This window comes from Cheilinus undulatus, linkage group 18 (genome assembly GCF_018320785.1).
Source record: "Cheilinus undulatus linkage group 18, ASM1832078v1, whole genome shotgun sequence".
NCBI lineage: Eukaryota > Metazoa > Chordata > Actinopteri > Labriformes > Labridae > Cheilinus > Cheilinus undulatus.
The window spans coordinates 43,561,857-43,584,240 of record NC_054882.1 but is presented as its reverse complement, the minus strand read 5'-3'; the positions used below and the strand labels follow the sequence as shown (position 1 = coordinate 43,584,240).

The following is a 22,384-nucleotide window of genomic DNA, read 5'->3' as shown; positions in this document are numbered from 1 at the left end:
CGGTGCACAGAAGTCATCAGTTTCTGTCCTGCAGGTGCTCATCCCCATCTCTCTGTACGTGTCCATTGAGATCGTCAAACTGGGTCAGATCTACTTCATCCACAACGACCTTGCTCTGTACAACGAGCAGCTGGACTCCAGGATCCAGTGCCGGGCCCTGAACATCACAGAGGACCTGGGTCAGATCCAGTACCTGTTCTCTGATAAGACAGGAACTCTGACGGAGAATAAGATGGTTTTCCGCCGCTGCAGCATCTACGGCGTTGAATATCCTCATGAGGAGAACGGTGAGGGATTTAAATCTGACCACCAGGATTATTAAATGGTTTCCTATGGCTGGCTTCACAGCAGACGATCTCTAAATCAACCAGTTTTGAAAGCTTTTCTGTGAAATGGGAATACTAAGTTAAATGCTGAGACCTTGAAGGACGGCAGCACCTCCAAGAGTAGACCACATGTTTAAGAAACCAACGATAGGCCTGCCATTGACGATATTCAGATGAGTTTAACTTTTTATCAGGAATATAAATCAACCAAAAACTTTACTTTTTAAAGCCAGTAGACAGTGACAGATTAGATAATCTGTATGAACTGTGTACTATCTAAATGATGCTCACATTTCTGACCTTTATGACTTTTTGCAGAGGTATAACTTAAAGTCTTTATTTACTTCCAGTGTAATTTATTGATATTGGATAAAAACATTTTGGTCTGAATCATAAAAGTAATGTTAGATTATTTAGATGTGATTATTGAGGATGTACAGCACAGCGGGTTTGGTGGATCAGGAGAAGAAGAATGAGGCAGTAGAGACGTTTTAGTCCCGTCCTACAGACAGTGTTTCTCTGTTTTTGTGTCAGCTCGGAGGCTGGAGGTGTACGAGGCGGAGAAGAACGAAGCGGCCGGTCCCTCGGTGACTCTTAAGTCAGGCTGCAGCGGGAAATCTCTGAGCTGTCGTTCTCTGAGCTGTAACCGCAGCTCTGTGTCTCTGCACACGCTCACTGACGAGGCCGAGGATGAGGAAGACCAGCTGACCGATCCCATCCAGAGCAGAGCCAGCGCCTTCTGCAGCCGTGTGGTCAGACTCACAAACACACACTGACACTTCTGACATTTGATCTATGTGCCAAACTTTGGTTTGGAGCAAGTGTATTTGGATCTGGGTTGGATTCCTTACCCGAAACCACCCTCATAGTCATTCTCATGTAATTATTCCCGTTATTGATCCTTCTCTCCCTTTATTGCTCTCATTTTTCACACAGTTGTGTTGCCTCCATCATGTCCTGGCAGTTTTATGGCACACAATAGAAAGTATACTCAGAAACTATGGGAGTGTCACATTTTTACATCAGCACACCAAAACTGAAGATTAGCAGATATTTTAACTCATTGAGTGCCGGACCTTTTATAAAATGGAAAGTGGCTTGTGCCAGCTTTTTTGGCCATTTTGAGTCATCTTTCGAGACCCACAGAATATTTTGTACTATGACTCTGAAAACACCAAATAGCTCAATTGAAAGAAGAAACTCTCTATTTCATCATGAAAAAAACGTTTGTTTGCAGCTTGTTCCGTTCTTGATTTATCTGAAGTTGAATAGAGGCTAGGTTCACCAGAAAGACCACTTTTTTCTAGAAAGCTGAGAAAAATGCATTTTTGTGAAGAGAGTCTGTCAAGCAAAACTATGATTTGAATGTTATAATTTTGCCTTCAATGACATAAAAAATATCTGTATATTGTATTACAAATGTTATTTTATTGTAAAATAAATAACAATGCTTCCAGTCACTCTGGAACTGGACGGCCTCCACGGGTCCCCCCGATACACCCACGTCCTCTCCTGCTTGCGTGTCCCCTGGCACTGCCTGTAAATTATAGAAGTAATCTAATATATAATATGTTAAACAGATTATATATTTAATCTATAATATAGAATGTTTTTGTTCTTGCCTCTTTTTCCGCCAACAGACGGTGTTGTAGAGCTACATGGGGCTTGCTCTTCTCTCAGGTCTGCTTCTGAAATCACAGGATCATGAGTGATGGTTTCATTGATAAATCTGGCTGAGTAATCAGTGGGTTCCTAACGTTAACTTACCTCCATCGCTCTGGGACGGAGATCAAGATCCGCTCCGCTCACTCGACAGCCATTCCTCAGAATCTGGGTCGGAGAAGTCTGTCTCTGAAGTGTTGTCGCTGTATGTATTCAGCTGGATAGCGGCTGCCTTATTTCTCCGACGTACGGGGGAGACCTCGCGGCATTCTTTAGCCTTTTGGCCGGCCGAGGCAGATGAATGAACGCGCTGATCCCTGGATTCGCTGTCAGTTTCAGTGAGTTACCGATTTCTCACACAAAAGTTCTTCCAGCGTCCCCTGGCGAAACTGGCCACTTGATCCCTCAGTTTTTCGGGGGGCATTTTGTGCCGATACTGAATATTTTAGAACTTTTAGCTTAGATTACCTCCATCCCTGAGTCTCAACTTCCTGCTCTGATCTCAGTGGCTTTGATCTACCGTCTCTTCCGACTGTAGTGTTCCGACTACGTATCCCAGAAGCCCCAAAATTACTCACAGGGAGCGTGAGAGCGCCCCTTTGTGCCAGCTGCCAAAAAAAAACACTTTGACGTATATATACGTCAATGGCACTTAATGAGTTAATAAAAGATTGACAATGACACACAAGTGGTCCTAGGTCTGACATGTAAAATCAAAATCAGTCACTCTTCCCAGAGTGAAAATCCTAAATCATAGCGCCGCATTAGACAAATATTCAAACATTTTAGGTTTGGGGTTTTTGCTTCACACTTTTATAACATGGAGCATATCTGAGCCTGCAGTTTCACATGCAGCTGCTGTAAACTGTGGTATGTCACAGTGAAGAACTCCAGATGGGGGCAGGAAGGGATTTCTGCACAGACAGAAACGTTCTGTGGTGTTCAGATTTGTTTCAGTAGTGCCCCCGCTGTATTTCATTGAAGCATCTTTATCGTCAGAAACCTTAAAAACCTGAAGTTTGGGATTTTCATGCTAATAGGGATGCACACGGTTAGCCGGCTAAACAGCTGCATTCACATGTTAAATTAGCCAATGAATCATCATGAATTATCTTTCTTTTTTCTCATAAACGAAGGCTCATAAAAAATAAATAAATAAATAAACACAGGCTGGCCGATTACTCTTTTAAAACTGTAATGAATCCTCCCGCCACTAGTGGCCACTGTAGCCACAGTTAATTGCCCATACCTTCCTGCTAGAACTTTGACCCCGCCACTAAACATGAGAGCTAAAAAATGGAAATAAAGTGGTACGTCGGCTGTTGAGAGTTAAACTCATGTATGACTACTAAACACAAGAGATGAGTGATTCTCAACAGCCTGCATGAAGCGTGATATTAATCTGCAAAGAGGAATGATGGCTGCTGGAGCTAGCTGTTAACTTTAGCCACGCTCTACTCAGCATACCAGCCTCACATCATAGAACCGCTGACCAGTGACCCTGAGCATTTCTCCACTAAAGACTAGTCTGTTATACACAGTTAAAGTATGTAGCTGAATATGGAAATAGCTTCCAGGGAACATCATTACTACTGGATTTCTTTGGGGGGTGGGGGTGGGGGTGGGGGGGGGGGGGGGGGGTGATTCTTGGGGGCCTGTGAAAAGGCCAGGAGCACATATTTTTGTTAGAAAAGCCTAAAACGTGTAAGATATTCAGCAGCGACTGGTGTACCTAATAAAGTGATCGGTGAATTATATCCTACCATTGAAGTGAAACCTAACAGATGATTACTCTGGGATGTTATTGACCTAGAAGGACTCCTCATTAGCTGCTTGTTCTTCTTCTGCCGCTGTGTTCAGGAAAGGGAGGTGGTCCCGGACCCTGAGCTGGTGAGGAAGCTGAACTGGCTCTGTTCTCCCATGCTGACTCTGAGTGACGCCTCCTCGGGGACGCCGTCCAGCCTGGAGCTCACCTACATCACTGACTTCTTCCTGGCATTGGCCATGTGTAACAGCGTGGTGGTGTCCTCACCCAGCCAGCCTCGCCATGCGGTGAGCAGACGGCGTCTATAAACAACATTGAGCAGAGGCGCTCTGTCACTGAGGCTGTGCTTTCACGCCTGCTGTCAACATTTAGTTTGCTCTAGAGAGGCGTGTTCATGTGTTTGCATTGTGTTGTGGTGATAATTATTTCTCAGAGATGTGTGATGTTAGTTATCAGTCATTATTAATGAGGTATTTACTGCTGGGCTCCTACGCCTCCACAAACCTCTGCATAGCTTCTGCAGACATGTAGTCCAAGATCAGTGTTAGCTTCTTCTAAATGCAGACAAAACCAAACTTGTGTTTTACATCTTCAAGAACAGCCAAAATAACATTATACAGGAACATTTCTGCTAAAGACAGTCTAGAAATTCAGCTGTTGTCTCCTTTAGGGTTTTAGAAAAATTAAAAAAAAATCTCAGGAAGACAGTGAATCAGGCCCAGTGTGGTTAAACCTTCAGTTCTTCCTTATTTTGAGGCCTTCAACAGTCAGATTTAAAAATGGTGGAAAACTCACGCTCATCTGTCCCTCCCCCTGCAGGTTCCTGAAGCTCGGACGCCCCTGAAGTCTCTGGAGGAGATCAAGCTGATGTTCCAGCGCTTCAGCTTCTCTCCTTTTTCCACCCTTTCCCCCCCACAGATCACCAACAGGCTGTTCACCCGTGGGAAGAACGGCCCCTCCACCTTCCCCCCTCCCCCCGACAGCACGGCCAACAGGTCAGAGGCAGGCTCCGAAAACCTGCTGGAGACGTCCAACCCTGGGCTCCATGTGGATTTATCCTCCAGAGAGGATGGAGGAGATGCCGGACAGGTCGAGGAGACAAAGACCAGCTCTGACAGGAGGGACCCGGCCCAAGACTCAGACTTTGACGATGAGCTGCTGTATGAGGCAGAGAGTCCGGATGAGGCAGCTCTGGTCCACGCGGCGCAGGCGTACCATTGCACCCTGAGGGGCCGCTCGGCAGAGAGCCTGTTGGTGGATCTGCCGGGAATCGGCTCTCTGGCAGTTCAGCTACTTCACATCCTACCATTTGACTCCAACAGGAAGAGGATGTCGGTGGTGGTCCGCCATCCGCTCTCAGGACAGGTGGTGGTTTATACGAAGGGGGCCGACTCAGTCATCATGGACCTGACAGAGACCCCTAAAGGTAATGAACTAAAGCAGCCTTTCCCAAACTCCTGTAAGCTTCGGCCACATTTGAGACCTGAACGTCTTCTGGGCCACACCAAAAACCGCCATTTGTTCATAACACAGGACTAGAAAACTTAAATGTTCTTTTGTAAAATACATCACACGTGTACTTTGTTCCAGTTAATCCAACCCCAGTTAAACCAGAACCAGGTTTTAGACATCATACTTAAGAAAAAAAGGTTGAATTAATTAAGACTCCTTTATTTGTTCCAGTTCTTCTGGGACTAATGTATAAACATGCAGTCATTTTATTAATTTAATTTCTAAAGAATATTTAAATGTTTTTTTGTTTTGAACCTGACATCGTGCGGCCCACCCTCCATTCCTCTGCGTCTCACTAAGGGGCTCTGGCTTACACTCAGGGAAGCACTTATCTAAAGGGAAACTGCAGAAAACTTGTTAAGATATTTTCCTCTGAGAGACAAAAACAGCTATGAAGAAGTAACTGCCCCTTCCTGATTTCTTATTTTTTTGCATATTTGTCACACTTTGACGGTTCAGATCATCCAAAAAAGTTAATAATAGACAAAGAAAACATGAATAAATACAAAAATCCATCCAGACCTAGCTGGCCCCATGTGGAAAAGTGTCCTTGACCTAGTAACTGGTTGCTCCACCCTTTGCACCAACAACTGAAGCAGGTGTCTGAGAAAATGGCAGTGAGTCTTTCACACCACTTTGGAGGAATTATGGCCAACTTTTCTTCTCAGAATTGTTTAAATTCATCCATTTTGGAGTTTTTTTTGAGCAACAGCCTGTTTTGATGCTGTTTGCCACAGCATCTCAACCGATTTACGCCGGGACTTTGACTAGACCACTACAAAACCTTTATTTTGTTTTTAAAGCCATTCAGAGGTGGACTTGCTGGTGGTTTTTGGATGATTGTCTTGTTGCATACCCCAGGTGCTCTTGCGCTTGAGGTCAAACATTCTCTCTCACCTCTAAAATACACCAGATTCGTCTTCGCTCCATCACGGCTGTGCTGCAGTTTGACTGCGTGCCTCACCGACTCTCATCTCCCGCTGACTGAGCTTGCAGTGAAGCTCAGATCAGCACCGCTGGACTACAAGATCCACGAGACCAGGAAGTTTCGCTGTAGTTACAGAATCACACCTGGCTGTGTGTGTAGAAACTACTGGAGTACCACAAAACAAAAACATGTGAAGCTGTTGTTCTGAACTGCAGGAAGAGGATGAACTTGCTTGGATTTGTCTCTGTTTTGTCCTTTTATACAGATTTTGTGCTTCTACTATGGGTCAGTACCCCTTTATGAATAAATCCCTGTTGATTACGGGCTCTGCTACGCCCCATTATGAGTTTTTCTTAATGTAGTAAACGGAAATACGGTCTGGCTTTGTCTGGTGTCAACACGGAGTATTTTATTCTTAAATTTAACATATATATTTTAATTTGGTTTTGGTGACACTTCCTGCCCCGTTCGTTCTGCTCCGTGCTGAATTTATGCGCCGGTCTCCGGCATCCAGCAGAAACAGAAGTCCAGCGTATCTGCTGTGGAGGGCTCTGGACTGCCGGAGCAGAGAGGCAGTGCAGCGGAGCTGGTGGAAGCTCTCTCACTGATTTAAACTAAAACCTGTCTGCTCTGTTACCGTGCTGAAGCGGGGACCGAACACTTATGTAGTGCATTTTAGGGGTCAGGAGAGCAGAATTCATGGTTCCATCAATCACAGCAAGTGGTCCAGGTCCTGGTCCAGACCATCACACTGCCACCACCATGTCTGACTGTTGGCATGATGTTCTTTTTATCAAATGCTGTCTTATTTTTACTCCAGATGTAACGGGCCGCACACCTTCTGTCTGGTCAGTCCTCAGAATATTTCCCAGAAGTCTTGGGGATCATCAGGATGTTTTCAGTCAAATGTGAGATGAGTCTTTGTGTTCTTTTTTGTCAGCAGTGGTTTTGGCCTTGGAACTCTCCCATGATGCCGTTGTTGCCCAGTGTCTCTCTGATGGTTGAGTTATGAACTCTGACCTTAACTGAGTCAGTGAGGCCTGCAGGTCTTTGGATGTGGTTCTGGGTTCTTCTGGGACCTCCTGGATGAGTCGTCATTGCTCTCTTGGAGTCGTTTTGGTTGGCCGACCACTCCTGGGAACGTTCACCACTGTTCCCAGTTTTCCCCCTTTGTGGATAATGGCCCTGACCATGGTTTGTTGGAGTCCCAAAACCTCAAAAATGTCTTTGTTTTCTGGACCGATGGATGTCAGTGACTTTGTTTCTCATCTGTTCTTGAATTTCTGTAGCTGCATGGTGTGTTTCTATTTGAGCTCTTTAGCCTACTTCACTTTGGCTGACAGCTTCTATTTGAGGGTTTTCTTGATTCAGCAGGTCTGGCAGTAATCAGGTCTGGGTGTGGATAGAGAAATTGAACTCATCTTTCCACAACATATGGTTGATCACAGTTAACTCATGATTTAACGGGGGGGGGTTTACTTTTTCACACAGGGCCAGATAGGTTTGGACTACTTTTAACCCTAAATACATGAAATCATCATTTGAAAATTGCATTTTATATTTACCTGGGTTATCTTTGTTTAATATTCATATTTGTTTAATGATCTGAAACATTTAAGTGTGATAAATATGAAAAAGATATTAGTAAGGGTGGACATACTTTTTCACAGCACTGTATATCGATAATGATTAAATGCAAAGATAAATGTGACTTTTTCACCTTGATATAATTTCAAGGTGTCAGCGATGCTTGTTCTGGGTTTGACTGGAAGAATTTGGCTCTGTATTCATGTTGATCATTAATAACATGGATGTTCATCTTTTCAGGTGCAGAGCAGGCTCAGGAGGTCTACAGTCACATCAGAGAGCAAACACAGAAACATTTAGACAGCTACGCCAGAGACGGCCTCCGTACACTCTGCATCGCTAAGAAGGTAACGTCTGGATAGGAGGTGACCATAATCCACTCTGATGGTATTATCTCAAAGCGGATATTTTCTATGATGTTTGTTTTACACTTTCTGAAATCAGTCAGAACATCTTAATAAGCTTCTGTAGAAAAAGAAGCAAAAACCTCATCCTCTCTCTTAACCAGGAATAAAAGATTTCATTTACCATATCAAAGTGGAGCTCATTGATTCAAGACTCAAGTTTGTCTCACTTCTATGTGATTTTTCTTTTTCCTACCAGCAGTTTGAAGGATTTTACACCAATACCAGTTTAGTTCGATAGTTAAATCTTCTATAATTACAGCAAGGTAGACTTCTTCATCTTACTTCCTACAAGCCTCTTCTTTTGTTGAATGAATACTACTCACACTGTGAATGTAGACTGGAGCGACTCATTCGTGTTTTTGTGCATCAGGTTCTGGAGGAGGAGGAGTACGATGTGTGGCTGAAGAGACAGCTGCTGGCAGAGAGAAGCATCGAGAACCGAGAGGAGCTGCTGATGGAGTCGGCTCAGAGGCTGGAGACCAACCTCACCCTGCTGGGTAAAGAGACACTCTGACACCAAACACTGCTGGAGTGGACACAACGCCAGGCTTAGCTACATCTGACCTCTAGACTCAGATTTACTCCGTGACAACGTCAGGCTTAGCTACATCTGACCTCTAGACTCAGATTTACTCCGTGACAACGTCAGATTTAGCTACATCTGACCTCTAGACTCAGATTTACTCCGTGACAACGTCAGGCTTAGCTACATCTGACCTCTAGACTCAGATTTACTCCGTGAAAACGCCAGGCTTAGCTACATCTGACCTCTAGACTCAGATTTACTCCGTGACAACGCCAGGCTTAGCTACATCTGACCTCTAGACTCTGATTTACTCCGTGACAACGTCAGGCTTAGCTACATCTGACCTCTAGACTCTGATTTACTCCGTGACAACGTCAGGCTTAGCTACATCTGACCTCTAGACTCAGATTTACTCCGTGACAACGTCAGGCTTAGCTACATCTGACCTCTAGACTCAGATTTACTCTGTGACAACGTCAGATTTAGCTACATCTGACCTCTAGACTCAGATTTACTCTGTGACAACGTCAGGCTTAGCTACATCTGACCTCTAGACTCTGATTTACTCCGTGACAACGTCAGGCTTAGCTACATCTGACCTCTAGACTCAGATTTACTCCGTGACAACGTCAGGCTTAGCTACATCTGACCTCTAGACTCTGATTTACTCCGTGACAACGTCAGGCTTAGCTACATCTGACCTCTAGACTCAGATTTACTCTGTGACAACGTCAGATTTAGCTACATCTGACCTCTAGACTCAGATTTACTGCGTTACAACGCCAGGCTTAGCTACATCTGACCTCTAGACTCAGATTTACTCCGTGAAAACGCCAGGCTTAGCTACATCTGACCTCTAGACTCAGATTTACTCCGTGACAACGCCAGGCTTAGCTACATCTGACCTCTAGACTCAGATTTACTCTGTGACAACGTCAGGCTTAGCTACATCTGACCTCTAGACTCAGATTTACTCTGTGACAACGTCAGATTTAGCTACATCTGACCTCTAGACTCAGATTTACTCTGTGACAACGTCAGGCTTAGCTACATCTGACCTCTAGACTCTGATTTACTCCGTGAAAACGCCAGGCTTAGCTACATCTGACCTCTAGACTCAGATTTACTCCATGACAACGCCAGATTTAGCTACGTCTGACTTCTAGACTCAGATTTACTCCGTGACAACGCCAGGCTTAGCTACATCTGACCTCTAGACTCAGATTTACTCCGTGACAACGCCAGGCTTAGCTACATCTGACCTCTAGACTCTGATTTACTCAAATGTTACATTTTACCATTTCATAGAAATACTAGCTCATTTTGAATTTGATGGCAGCAAAACATCTCAACAAAGATGGAACAGGGCAACAACAGGCCAGAAAAGTAAGCGGTTCTAATGAAATATTGGAGACGCATTTTACAACTAGTTAGGTTTACTACATTTAAGACAGGCAGAGTCTCACAGTAGTAAAGATGAGAATAAGTTCACCAATCTATGAAACACTGCGTTTAAAATTGTGGAACAATTTCAGACAAATGTTCCTCACTTTAAAATCGTAAGACTTTGAATATCTCACCACTGGAAATGACTGAATGTGCTCTCTTACAGAAATCACTGTCCGTCAACAGTGTGCCGTGCAATCCATAGATGCGAGTTAGAGCTGTACCACACAAAGAAGCCTTATGTGAACCTGATCCAGGAATGCCACCGTCCCTTTGGACCAAAGCTCTTTTAAAATGGACTGAGGAAACATGGAAAACTGTTCTGTGGTCATACAAACCAAAATTTGAAATTCTTTTCAGAAACCATGGACACCATGTCTTTTGGATGAAAGAGAAGAGAGACCACCCGCTTGTTATCAGTTCTAAAGCCTGCATCTCTGATGGTATAGGATTGTATTAGTGTTTATGGCGTAGGCAGCTTACACATCTGGAAAGGCTCTATCAAGGTATATAAACATATATAACATCTCTGTCAGGGAAGGCCTTGACTATTTCAGCAGTCCATCCATCCATCCATCCATCCGTCCGTCCGTCCATCCATCCATCCATCCATCCATTCGTCCATCTGTCCATCCATCCATCCATCCATCCGTCCATTTTCTTCCGCTTATCCAGGTCGGGTCAAGGCGGCAGCAGGCTGAGCAAGCCAACCCAGATATCTCTCTCCCCAGCAACATTTTCCAGCTCCTCCTGAAGGATTTCAAGGTGTCCCCAGGCCAGTTGAGATATATAATCCCTCCAGTGAGTTCTGGGTCTACACCGGGGTCTCCTTCTAGTTGGACGTACCCGGAAGACCTCCACGATCTTGTTCTTTCAGTCATTGCCAAGAGTTCATGACAGTAGGTGAGGGTTGGGAGAAAGATCCATCGGCTCAGCTCCCTCTTCACCACGATGGTGCAGTACAATGTCTGAAATACTGCAGATGCTGCACCAATCTCATGTCCCCTCCTACCCTCACTTGTGAACAAGACCCCAAGGTACTTTAACTCCTTCTCTTAGGGCAAATAATTCAGCAAGACCATGCTAAACCACGTACCGCATCAATCACAACAGCAGGGCTTCACAGGAGAAGAATCTGGGTTCTGAACTGGTCTGCCTGCAGTCCAGACCTTTCACCAATAGAAAACATTTGGAGCATCAGAAAAGGAAATGGTAAACATGGCCCTGTCCATACTTTTTTGAGATGTGTTGCTGCCATCAATCTAATGACTTATACATGCTGAGGCATACAAAACTCTGTTTTCATCCCTGGAAAGGTTTCTGTTGGTCCAGAGCACATTTTCCATTGTCCATCCCTCTCTGTGTTTATCTCAGAAACTGATCAGACTTTTTAAACTCAAACCTTCTCCTTCCCAGGCGAGGTACATCCAGGTGTCCTTCTAACAGGACAGAAACCCTGTTGGTTCATAGGCCTCTAGTTTAAGTTGGTCACAACCAAGCGGCAACCTCTGGTCCTAAAAAATGAAGCCAATGCGGAAGTGCAAAAAATTGCTATACCGCGAGTGTCCAGTTGAGGCTGGCTGCAGAAAAATCAGAAGTTCCGTCTGCACACACGTTAAACAGCCGGGTTTGACACGCAAAATAAAGTGGTTTACAGCCTGGTTCAAAACACCAAACGTGTCTCATTAGCTAGAGTCTCGTTGTGCTCCCACTGTACGGGGGGTGAATGTTTTTGTACCACGATCGTTTGGATTATATTTAGGATGAAAGCTGATTGGCGCGTCTCATTTGATTGACAGATAGCTCGGCAGGCAGAGGCTCCGTTTCTGTCAACCGGAATGCTAGCTAGCAGGCTGACAGGAAGTCATGCTTAGTGGGCGGGCCGTTAGGTTGATCCAAAGTTCGGTTGAGACCGTGATTTCAATATGGAAGCCTCCACGAATGGACTTCAAGAACCGTTTTAGCCCGCCTATTGTAAGCAGACGCCTGACGTCACACGGGGTTTGTCCAATTCTTTCTACAGTCAGTGGTCACAACTTTGAGCTTTAACTTGGACATGGTGTTAAACTGTGACGTGATCAGCTCGTGTTTCAGAGCAGAAACAAGCATCTAAAATACGTCTCTCTATTTGTGATCAGGCACCACAGGGATCCTGGACCGACTGCAAGAGGAGGTCCCAGAGACCATCGAAGCTCTTCAGAGGGCGGGGATCAAAGTCTGGGTCCTCACAGGGGACAAAAAGGAGACAGCCATCAATATCGCCTATGCCTGCAAACTCCTCCGTCCCAACGACCAGCTGCTGACCGCCAGCTGTGGAAGCAAGGTGGGTGGAGGTGTTACCGAGCTAGTTTGGATTCTAGATATTTATCTAAAACAGGTTCTCAATGGTGGATCAGGAGCCGTTTTCTGAGGGTCACAATGTGTGACAAAACACAAGGACCAGAGTCTCTGAGGTGCTTTTGTTCTGCTTCTCATGGTTTTGACAGCAGAAGGGACACAAAATATTACTCTAGAGAATGTTTCCCTTTTGATTGTGAATCAAAGATCTTTGCCGCCCCCCTGGGGGGTCCAGACCCCAGGTTGGGTACCAATGAAGTAGAGGACTGAGTGATGCCAGAGCGAAGAGTTACCTAATCTAGGAAGTAAAAAATGAATGCATGTTTGGATGTTAGTGTGGCTTTGCCTTACTAAAGTGATCAGGCCTGATTACTAGAACGTTAGTTAAACCTCGCCCTGACCCTAGAATATTTAGAGACACTAGAACGTTAGTTAAACCTCGCCCTGACCCTAGAATATTTAGAGACACTAGAACGTTAGTCAAACCTCGCCCTGACCCTAGAATATTTAGAGACACTAGAACGTTAGTTAAACCTCGCCCTGACCCTAGAATATTTAGAGACACTAGAACGTTAGTTAAACCTCGCCCTGACCCTAGAATATTTAGAGACACTAGAACGTTAGTTAAACCTCGCCCTGACCCTAGAATATTTAGAGACACTAGAACGTTAGTTAAACCTCGCCCTGACCCTAGAATATTTAGAGACACTAGAACGTTAGTTAAGCCTCGCCCTGACCCTAGAATATTTAGAGACACTAGAACGTTAGTTAAGCCTCGCCCTGACCCTAGAATATTTAGAGACACTATAACGTTAGTTAAACCTCCCCCTGACCCTAGAATATTTAGAGACACTAGAACGTTAGTTAAACCTCGCCCTGACCCTAGAATATTTAGAGACACTCCGTCTTATTTAGCATTTCAAAATATTCTCAGTGACAGGCATGCTGGACAGAGAAACTGTTAAGAAGATTAGGTTCAAATGAAAGACACAGCTTTGTGTCATCTGTGTAGCGGTGATAGGAGGCATTACAGGAGGACTTATGCAAGTCATCCAGAGATAAAAGTAAAAACAGGACTGAGCCCAGAATTGACCCTTGCAGGACTTACAGTGCACGGGAGCAGAAGGAAACCAAAAGTTATAAATCTAAACATAGAAATATCTGTCTGACATTTTAGAGGTTTACCCGAGATGCCGGCCCTCTCTACAGCTAACGGTAACTCTCTACAGGAGAAAACTGCAGGGAGTACGGTGAATTTATGGCATGTTTGAGCCTGAATATCAGCAGTGTATGTGTTTGTGAATTAGACCATAAGGCAGAGAAGACTGTGGGAGCGAATCCATCCATCCATCCATTTAATTTTAAGTGGACATCATTAGCTAACATTGCAAAAAAGTCAGATGCCTTAGTGTCTTTTCCCATCAGACTGTACCCTGAACATGTAGTCATTTAATTTAGCATGATTTCTCATGCTGCAAAGAATAAAAGTTTGTTGAAGGAGAAAAATTGCTTCCCTCTGTCAAACTTTCTGCTGGGATTGAGGTCATTTCTACTTATTTTGTGGTCAGGATATCTAAACATTTTGGCAGAGCTTTATTGGAGTGATTCAGCAGGAAGAGGCTGTAATGGATGCATGTATCCATGGGGGTGAAAGTACCCAGTTATTGTAAGTGTGTGATAGCATTATTGAGAAGGCAGCGACACAGAAAACTCACCAGCACCAGTATCTACTTTCTGGAATAGTTCTCATGGTTTCTCCCTTTAGGATGCTTGTGCAGCTCTACTACAGGAGCTCAGACTGGAAGTTCAGCGTGGTGGCGACGGCCTGACGGAAGCCACAGAGGCAGGACATCATGGGAACTCCTCCTCAGACAGTAGGACAGGTTTCGTGCTCGTCACGGATGGTCAGACGTTGGACTGGGCGCTGCTGGAGGAGCTGAAGGCCGACTTCCTGGAGCTGAGCTGTCGATGTAAGGCGGTGATATGCTGCAGGTCTACACCGCTGCAGAAGAGTCAGGTCGTCCAGCTGATCCGAGACCAGCTCGGTGTAATGACCCTGGCTGTGGGTGAGGACTCCAGACTTTTTTATGTATTCCTAAGAAAAAAGAAAGAAAAATGGTTAGGGCATGTCCAAAAGACAAACATAACCTTAGGTTCACTAGATTTTATGGACAGCATTTGAAGATGCGCTAAAAAGTTTGTAGTGATTCAGAACTAAAACACTAAAACATTTTTACATGTATTTGTTGTACACGGTGAACCTTCCTAAACAGCAGGACTGTTTAAATCTAGTTTTCTTTCTGTAGGTGATGGAGCCAATGATGTGAGCATGATCCAGGTGGCTGATGTGGGCATCGGGATTTCTGGTCAGGAGGGGATGCAGGTAATGAAAACTACATTTAACCTGACCAGACTGTGCTATGGCATGATGTGATGGCAGCTTTAGTGTGAATGTCTTTATCAGCTACCTCTGCTGATGAAAATCCCTGAGTTGGACTGTTTTCTCTGCTCCAAATAATGCACTAAAATACCTTCAAGAGCTTAGATTGGACCTGAAAATACAGCTGACCCTACCTGTTGGACATACAATCTGTTGATCTATTTATACTGCCTAAAACCCACATTTTAAATAAACTGGCTGTTTTATTAAAGCTTAAACTGCATCATCACGTTGAACTGAACATAGAGTGTTTTTAAAGACCATCAGTCTGGTAACAGAGACTACAGCCTGCACCAGAGGTCGCTTTAACCCAAAATTCTTCGTCTTTGAGGGATTTTTTGAAGACTGATGGAGAATTTGAAGGCTGGCTGTCATTTTGACTGACTGGAATGATGAGGATGAGCCTGCGTTTCAGAACTTAGACAGGTGCACAGACCTTTGATTTAGCACACCTGGACTATAAGGAGGTTATTTAATCTATGAAAATCTCGTAGCCAGTGGGCTCTATCACTGACTTTGACACCGTGGATTAGTGAAAGCTTATTGGCCTCCGTGCTGACAGTGCACTGACCTGCAATTTCCACATAGGACGACTGCGCCGCACACCGAAGTGCCACAGGTTTGCTCCGACCGACGGTGAGCGACCTCGCCCACTAGAGCCATGTCTAGACCGCTGCGCTGTGGCGCACAGCAAAGATCACAGGAGGATTGCGAGTTCACGCAGGAATAGTACATCAACAGCGGACTATTTTAGCTTTCGGGGTTAATTTATCATCCTTTCCAGTATAAGTCCATGATATTTTGCTTCCTCCATTGGGTGAGGACATTAGGAAGTTAAAAGGTTAATGTTTGATTAAAGGATCTGTGGTTTTATGTCAAATTCTTTGGATAAATGTTAACTTTTCCTCATTAATGGTGGTTGTAGCTCTGTGACCCACTGACCTCTCGGTGACCCTTTGCTCTCTGCAGGATGATTGCTATAGTGATGATTTATGATTGGGAATCTGTGCATTGTGTTTTATTTTGAAAGACCCAGATATTCTAGGCTTGTGACTTCCTGTTTGGAGCTTTTTAATTGATGGGTATTGGTGGTTTGGCAGCAGCTAAGTATCTCACTGAGTAAGCAGGAAGTGGAGTGACTTTTTAACAACTCTTCTCCCACATTCTCTCTAAAACGTGAACGGACTTCTTGAAGTGTAGTTTTAATTGAAGGGACTTCTTGATTCAGGAAACATGCCCAGCGGACCGTCCTGGGCAGGGCGCCTCCAGTCCTGATTGGTGCATTGGGTCTACAAAGAGGACAGTTCTTCTGAAGTTCATGCTGGAAAAACAGACAAAAACTAAAAAATAGAGTTATTCTGTGTCTGACAGGATATGTCTGACACCATGAGCCTGACCCGGCCTCAGCCTCATCCAGGGCAGTAAATCTAAACTCTAACCTCGTTAGTAAACTGTTTTTTTTTTTTTATCAGGATCAAGCTGTACATGTAAATTCTCTTTCATCATGAGTCTTTGTCTCTGTTTGTCCTCTCTCAGGCTGTGATGTCCAGTGACTTTGCCGTCTCCAGGTTCAAACACCTCAGTAAGCTGCTGCTGGTTCACGGCCGCTGGTGTTACTCTCGTCTGGCCAACATGATCCTCTACTTCATCTACAAGAACGTGGTGAGAGGTTTTACCAAACCTGACCTCTGTGTTCGACGTTTTATGGCTGGTTTTTTATGACCGGGTTGAAGCCTGCAGGATTGAAAGGGTTTGCATCCAAATATGAGGTGGAGCAGTAGGCGGTGCTGCTCCTAGTTAAAATGTACAAAAAAAACTGTTAGACGGCTCAACTCAAACCATGCTGCGCTCTCCCTGAAGAAGCAGAAGGTGGTTTTATGGTCAGTCGTCTTTATGTTGAAGTTTGAAGCGATAAAGAAATCAAAGAAGGGTTTCGTGGGTGCGGAGAGTTTGGACACCTTCTCCTGAACTGAAGAATTAAAGTAACAACCTTGGGGGCTAATTTAGGTGATAATCCAGAAACTCCATTGTTTTTACTAAATATGATTTCTGCACACTTCCTTTTATTGACGGGAGAACTTTTCCATCACTGCTGAGTGTAAAAACTTTTTTCAGGTATATATCTGAGGGATGGTTTAGGGCACAAGTTTTATACACAGGTTAAAAATAAAAACTGGTGGATTGAATCCCCTTTATGAGTAAAAGTCTTTAAATTAGAGAAATGGTGAAAAATCTGTCTCCTCATTTAAGCCTGGGACCACCACTGCATAATGTTTAAATGCTTATTTTTAATATAAAATCATTATATTTATATTAGTGTTCCTTATCTAGGCCATATGGAGATGTAGGTGGATCTGACGTTTAAACTTGCTGGTCCTGATAAGACCCTGTGTGGTCAGAACTGATTAGCCATCTTAATGTCTTTATGGTAAATTCCCAGATTGAGCCGTTTGAATAATGTCCTTGGCTGTAGCGAGAGTGCCGACCTGTAACTTCCTTCATCCTCAGAAAAACAGTGAAATGTGGTTTGACCCAACAAGCTTGGACTTGTTAACCTAGAATTCAGTAGGGCTGGCTATTTACCACAGCCGCATGATACCATATGATAGGTATCAGGACACAGAGGCCAACCATACATACTGTATGTTAATATTGATTTAGGATAATAAACATGACATAAAAACATGTCCTTAACTATAGCAGAAGCTCTTTATTGAAGAAGAACAGAACTTTAGTACGAGGGCCAGCTCGTGTCACTGTGAGGGCCGGAGTGTTAAATGAACTAAATAATAAACATTTCTGTCTAAATAATTGTATTTTCATTGAAAAGTACCTTATTTTCAGCCTTCAGCAGTGAACTCAGTCCCTGTTCACAGTTAAATCTCTATACTGCAGCCAGCCACTAGGGGGCGACTGAGATATTTAAGCCACATATTTCTGAGGCTGCCATAGAGTCTGACATGAATACGCTTGGGTTAAAAGACACCTTAACTTCCTCATTGGTGAGAAACACATGAAGGAAAAAGATATTTTGTTTTAATTCTCAGGAAGTAAAAAATAAACTCTCAGTTGTTAAATTTACAAAGAAAGCTGCTGCTTTAATCAAGAATGGACTTATGGGTAAGTTTGTCCTATTTGCTAATAATTTTAATGACAGCTGGAGTTTTGTAAAACTGATCAAACATTGAGCCAATATTTTAAAAAGAAAGTTTAGATCTCACTTATTTTTGGAGTTACTTAAATATCTGTAATGATCATAAAAAGAAAGTAAAGACGCCGTAAATACAGCACACATTGTTTTTCTCAGCACTTTTTCTGAATTTAATCGAGCGTCTGGGGGCCGGATGGGAAGCTGTGAGGGTCTGATGTGGCCCCCAGGCCTCCAGTTGATGATCAGTGTTGTAGAATTTAACAGAAGAGGTATAGTTTTAATGTTCTTACTCTTTCAAACTCTTAAACTCTGATCATCAGAGATACTAGTAATTTGTCAGAATGACTCTGCTTTACTTCTGCATAAAGCAGCCCCACAGTTTCCTTAAAGAAGTGATGAGAGGATTAAACAGCGTTCCTAACACTGCCTGCAGCAGTCTTTGTTATCGCTGCTCATGTCCTTACAAATGAAACAGGTAGTGCTGCTTATGATCTCCTGAATTTAGAAGTTTAGGGAAGTTTTGATTCAACAGCGTCATTTCATGCTGGTTGGGGAGACACAAGGGTAGTCTGATGAGCCTGTTAACTGCTACTTAGCATGAAGACTGGTGTTGCTGCTATGTTTTACCTTGTTTACTGCACAGCTGACATGACTCATATCCAACTCCCGACTTTATGATGTTTGAAGAAACCCAGAATAACTAGGTAACTTTTCTTTTAGCCAGTTAGCAGCAGACAGACACTAAGATCATGTGACCATTCTGAGTTCTGCCTCCAGTGCGTGTCTGCCGCCATCTACTGGCTTTATTTGTTAACTGGACAATGGCGATGTTTATGTTAAAACCACTATTACAGTATATATGGCTCGATTCTGTAAAATCTGAATTGATTCACATATCATCAAGGTCCACCTGATGATAGATTGCCTACAAGTTACTGATTCACAACTTTATTTACCATTTCTGTTGAAGTCAAAGTAAAAGTCAGTCATTGTAGAAAAATCATCTGAAGCTGTCAGCACAAATGAGTTAATAAAGAGGAAACACAGACTGCTTTTAGATTTCTCACTGCTGTTTCTCTACCTGTGGGTCAGATGTACGTCAACCTGCTCTTCTGGTATCAGTTCTTCTGCGGATTCTCTGGCAGCGTCATGACAAACTCGTGGGTGCTCATCTTCTTTAACCTGCTCTTCACCTCCGTTCCTCCTCTCATCTACGGCGTCCTGGACAAAGATGTACCTGCAGACACTCTGATGGAGCTGCCTGAACTCTACCAGGACACACAGTCCTCCAAGGTTTCTGCACACACACTGTCACCTGTCTGATGGGAAGCTTGAGCTTTAACTTAGAAAGAGTCTTTGGTCGCCATGTTTAGATGAACATGAATCCTTTCTCTCTGCAGGTTTATGTCCCCTCCATGTTCTGGATCACAGTTCTGGATGCTTTTTACCAAAGCCTTGTCTGCTTCTTCGTGCCTTACTTTGTAAGCACGCCTCGCCAAAGATTCCCTGTTCTATTAATAGTTCCTTCAGTTCTTATTCTGTTATTTCCCTTCATGAGTTTTAAATTTAGCTTCTTGTTCATCTTTTTTTAACCCAGGTTTATGCAGGTTCAGACGTTGGGGATCTGGCCTTCGGTTCTCCCATCAATGCTTCAGCCCTCCTCATCATCCTGCTGCACCAAGTCATTGAGAGCCACACCCTGGTCAGCCTTTCACACCACTCCCTCCAGAACTGTGCTGTTTGCAGACTCTGAGTGTCTGCTGGAGTTTCTAATCCCTCTGTGTGGTCTTGCAGACATGGATCCACGTGCTGGTGTTGGTGTTCAGTGCTGTCTTCTACTTCGGCTTTGTGCTGCTCTTCAGTGGGATCTGCGTGACCTGCAGCCCCCCCTACAACCCTGTGGGGGTGGAAACTCTCCAGATGTCTCAGCCTCTATTCTACATTGTGTGTGCTCTCACTACTGTGACGGCGCTGTTACCCAGGTAAACACGCTTATTCATAGCTGTCATGTGACGCTCATGGAACCGTCAGCCTGCAGGCAACAAAAGGCTTCCTACCTCTCTTCTGGGTTGCTTCCCTCATGTTTTAACCTTTGACCTTAAAAGCGAACACCAGTGAATGCAGGAACTGGTGAGGAGACAAGCCTGGTTATACGTCTACAGAGAAAGAAAACCCGAGAGAAGCAGATAGAGGATTAACGCTGTTAGACGCCAAGAATACTAATATTGTGTTACCTTGATCAAAATGTGACTGTCTGGGGTCCAGGCACCCCTAGGGGGGACGCGGGGCCCTGTCTGCTCTGAGGTCAACAATATTAGATATACTTATATTTTTCTTTTTCAAATCATGATTAGAAACGTGATGTACGACGACGTAGGGCCACCCTAGAAAATACAAACAGCTACAAAGATCCACAAGTGTTTGAGAAAAATGTAAAAGACTAAGACATTTCTGAGGTTGTTGAGTTGTATATTAACGAGGAAAAAAGGAAATTTCCAAGTTTAAAAAGTCAAAAATGTTGACATTATAAACCTGAAAATTTCAAGATTTTAAAACTGCAAATTTACAACATTATAAAGTCCAAAATTCAAGAGAAACCAAACTGAAAACACTGCTTGGATAATGCCAGTTTACAGAAACGTCTTTTAAGTCCAGATCATATCCATAATGTGATGATTTTAGGCTAAAACCAAAAGTACACCTTCATAATTCAACTTTTTCAAACTTGAAAATTGTGACTTTTTTCTTGAAAATTAAGATGATCTTTATTTTTTTCAAAAAGTGGTCCTTGTATGCCGTCGTAATAGATCTTTTGGTGAGAACTTATTAAATATGTAGGCGTGCTATGATGGGGGGGGGGGCTTAGCTCTCCTTAAATACAAGCTGGGGGGTCTTTTAGTTGGGAACTAGAGGTTGGGAACCAGAACCATGACTGACAGCTTGCTGACCCTCCTCTCAGGTGCCAGCTGAGAGGAAGATCAGGAGAGCCACACCCATTGAGCCACATCCATGTCCTGAGAGGGGTGGGGTCAGGGGCGGAGTCAGACAGCTCATTAACATTTAAAGCCACAGACACAGAAACAGCTGGTTCTGAGCAGGGCTGAAACAGAGGAGTTTTTAGACATGCAGAAATCAATACTGGAGTGTTTTTACAGAAACAAACTTCACAGGCATGTTTAGGGGACCTCTGAGACCGATATAAACCTGTCCTAAAGGGTTAACTATGTCCCCTTTAACCCTTTACCTACTGTGCCGGCGCTGTGTTTTATATGTCCAGAGTATTATTACCATAACTCTGTCAAAGTTTGTCCCATCAGAAAAATTCCAACAGTGTTGGAAAGCTGAGAATTGTGGGCATGCGCACATATATGGTTCATTACGGTACTCACAACCATATGACGTGGGCATTCATAGCAAAACACTAGAAGTAATGCGAGACCACTACACGGATTCTCAACACTGTAACTCCTCGAAAGGTTGCTCAATCTAAAAAATCGCTGACAGAGAGCTGAGAATATGTGCTTTCCGGCAATATAAGATGTGTGGTATATTTATTATGGTAATGTCGAACAGCACCGCAAAAACGGCAGCTTTGGCAGAAGACAAGTATAAGGAAGAGAGTAAAAGGAGAGCGAGCGAGAGTGGTGTTTTGTTTTCAAAAATAGCGTTAGATAGTGGCATCTGTGCGTGTCTGTCATGTGCAATAACAATCTGTTACTGAGAATGTTGAGAATGCGTTTTCCCACCTTTATTTGCACTAACTGTGGCCTATGTATATAGTTATCTTTTGCACTGTTTTGCAAACCCAGAGTCCTAGACTCCAAAAATGACTGCTGATTGTTCTAAACATGTATAGGTTCAAATTTCAAATGTCAAATCAAAACTTCATGAGCAATAACAACATTTCTTCTCATATAGGCCATGAAAAACAAATCTGTTTTTGTGTTTTTCTTCTTTTAAACTGCTGACAATTCCATATAATGAGCAATAATCATTAACCAGATGTTGAAAAGTCAAGTTCAAGTACTCCTGGGAAAAGGGAGCAAAGCTCTCAGACTTAGGGCATTTCCTGACTATTTTACAGCCAGAATAACTAAATATGTCCGTTTTTAGACTCAATAGGTAAAGGGTTAATGTATTGATTGATGAGGTCAGAGCCAAACACATTATAAAAGCCTGTGAATGATAACTAATCGCAGGGTGTCATGGTGTTGGCTAACCTTCTGTTAAATGTTCTGTACTTAATGAAATATTCACTGCTCTGACCGTTATTCTGACACTCTGTCCTGCCTGTTCT

The 22,384-nt window shown here is 43.6% G+C and overlaps 1 protein-coding gene across 2 annotated transcripts in view; it reads left to right on the top strand.

Moving 5' to 3' along the window:
- atp10d (ATPase phospholipid transporting 10D) overlaps positions 1-22,384 on the top strand; it is a 71,079-nt gene that overhangs the window by 44,115 nt on the left and 4,580 nt on the right. For both annotated transcript variants that reach the window (XM_041812921.1, XM_041812920.1), the window contains exons 9-22: positions 35-287; positions 861-1,078; positions 3,849-4,040; positions 4,573-5,179; positions 8,021-8,127; positions 8,558-8,684; positions 12,298-12,482; positions 14,262-14,562; positions 14,803-14,879; positions 16,473-16,598; positions 19,180-19,380; positions 19,488-19,568; positions 19,685-19,789; positions 19,882-20,069. In XM_041812921.1, coding sequence (XP_041668855.1) covers positions 35-287; positions 861-1,078; positions 3,849-4,040; positions 4,573-5,179; positions 8,021-8,127; positions 8,558-8,684; positions 12,298-12,482; positions 14,262-14,562; positions 14,803-14,879; positions 16,473-16,598; positions 19,180-19,380; positions 19,488-19,568; positions 19,685-19,789; positions 19,882-20,069 — 2,768 coding nt within the window. The remainder of the gene's footprint in view (positions 1-34; positions 288-860; positions 1,079-3,848; positions 4,041-4,572; positions 5,180-8,020; positions 8,128-8,557; positions 8,685-12,297; positions 12,483-14,261; positions 14,563-14,802; positions 14,880-16,472; positions 16,599-19,179; positions 19,381-19,487; positions 19,569-19,684; positions 19,790-19,881; positions 20,070-22,384) is intronic.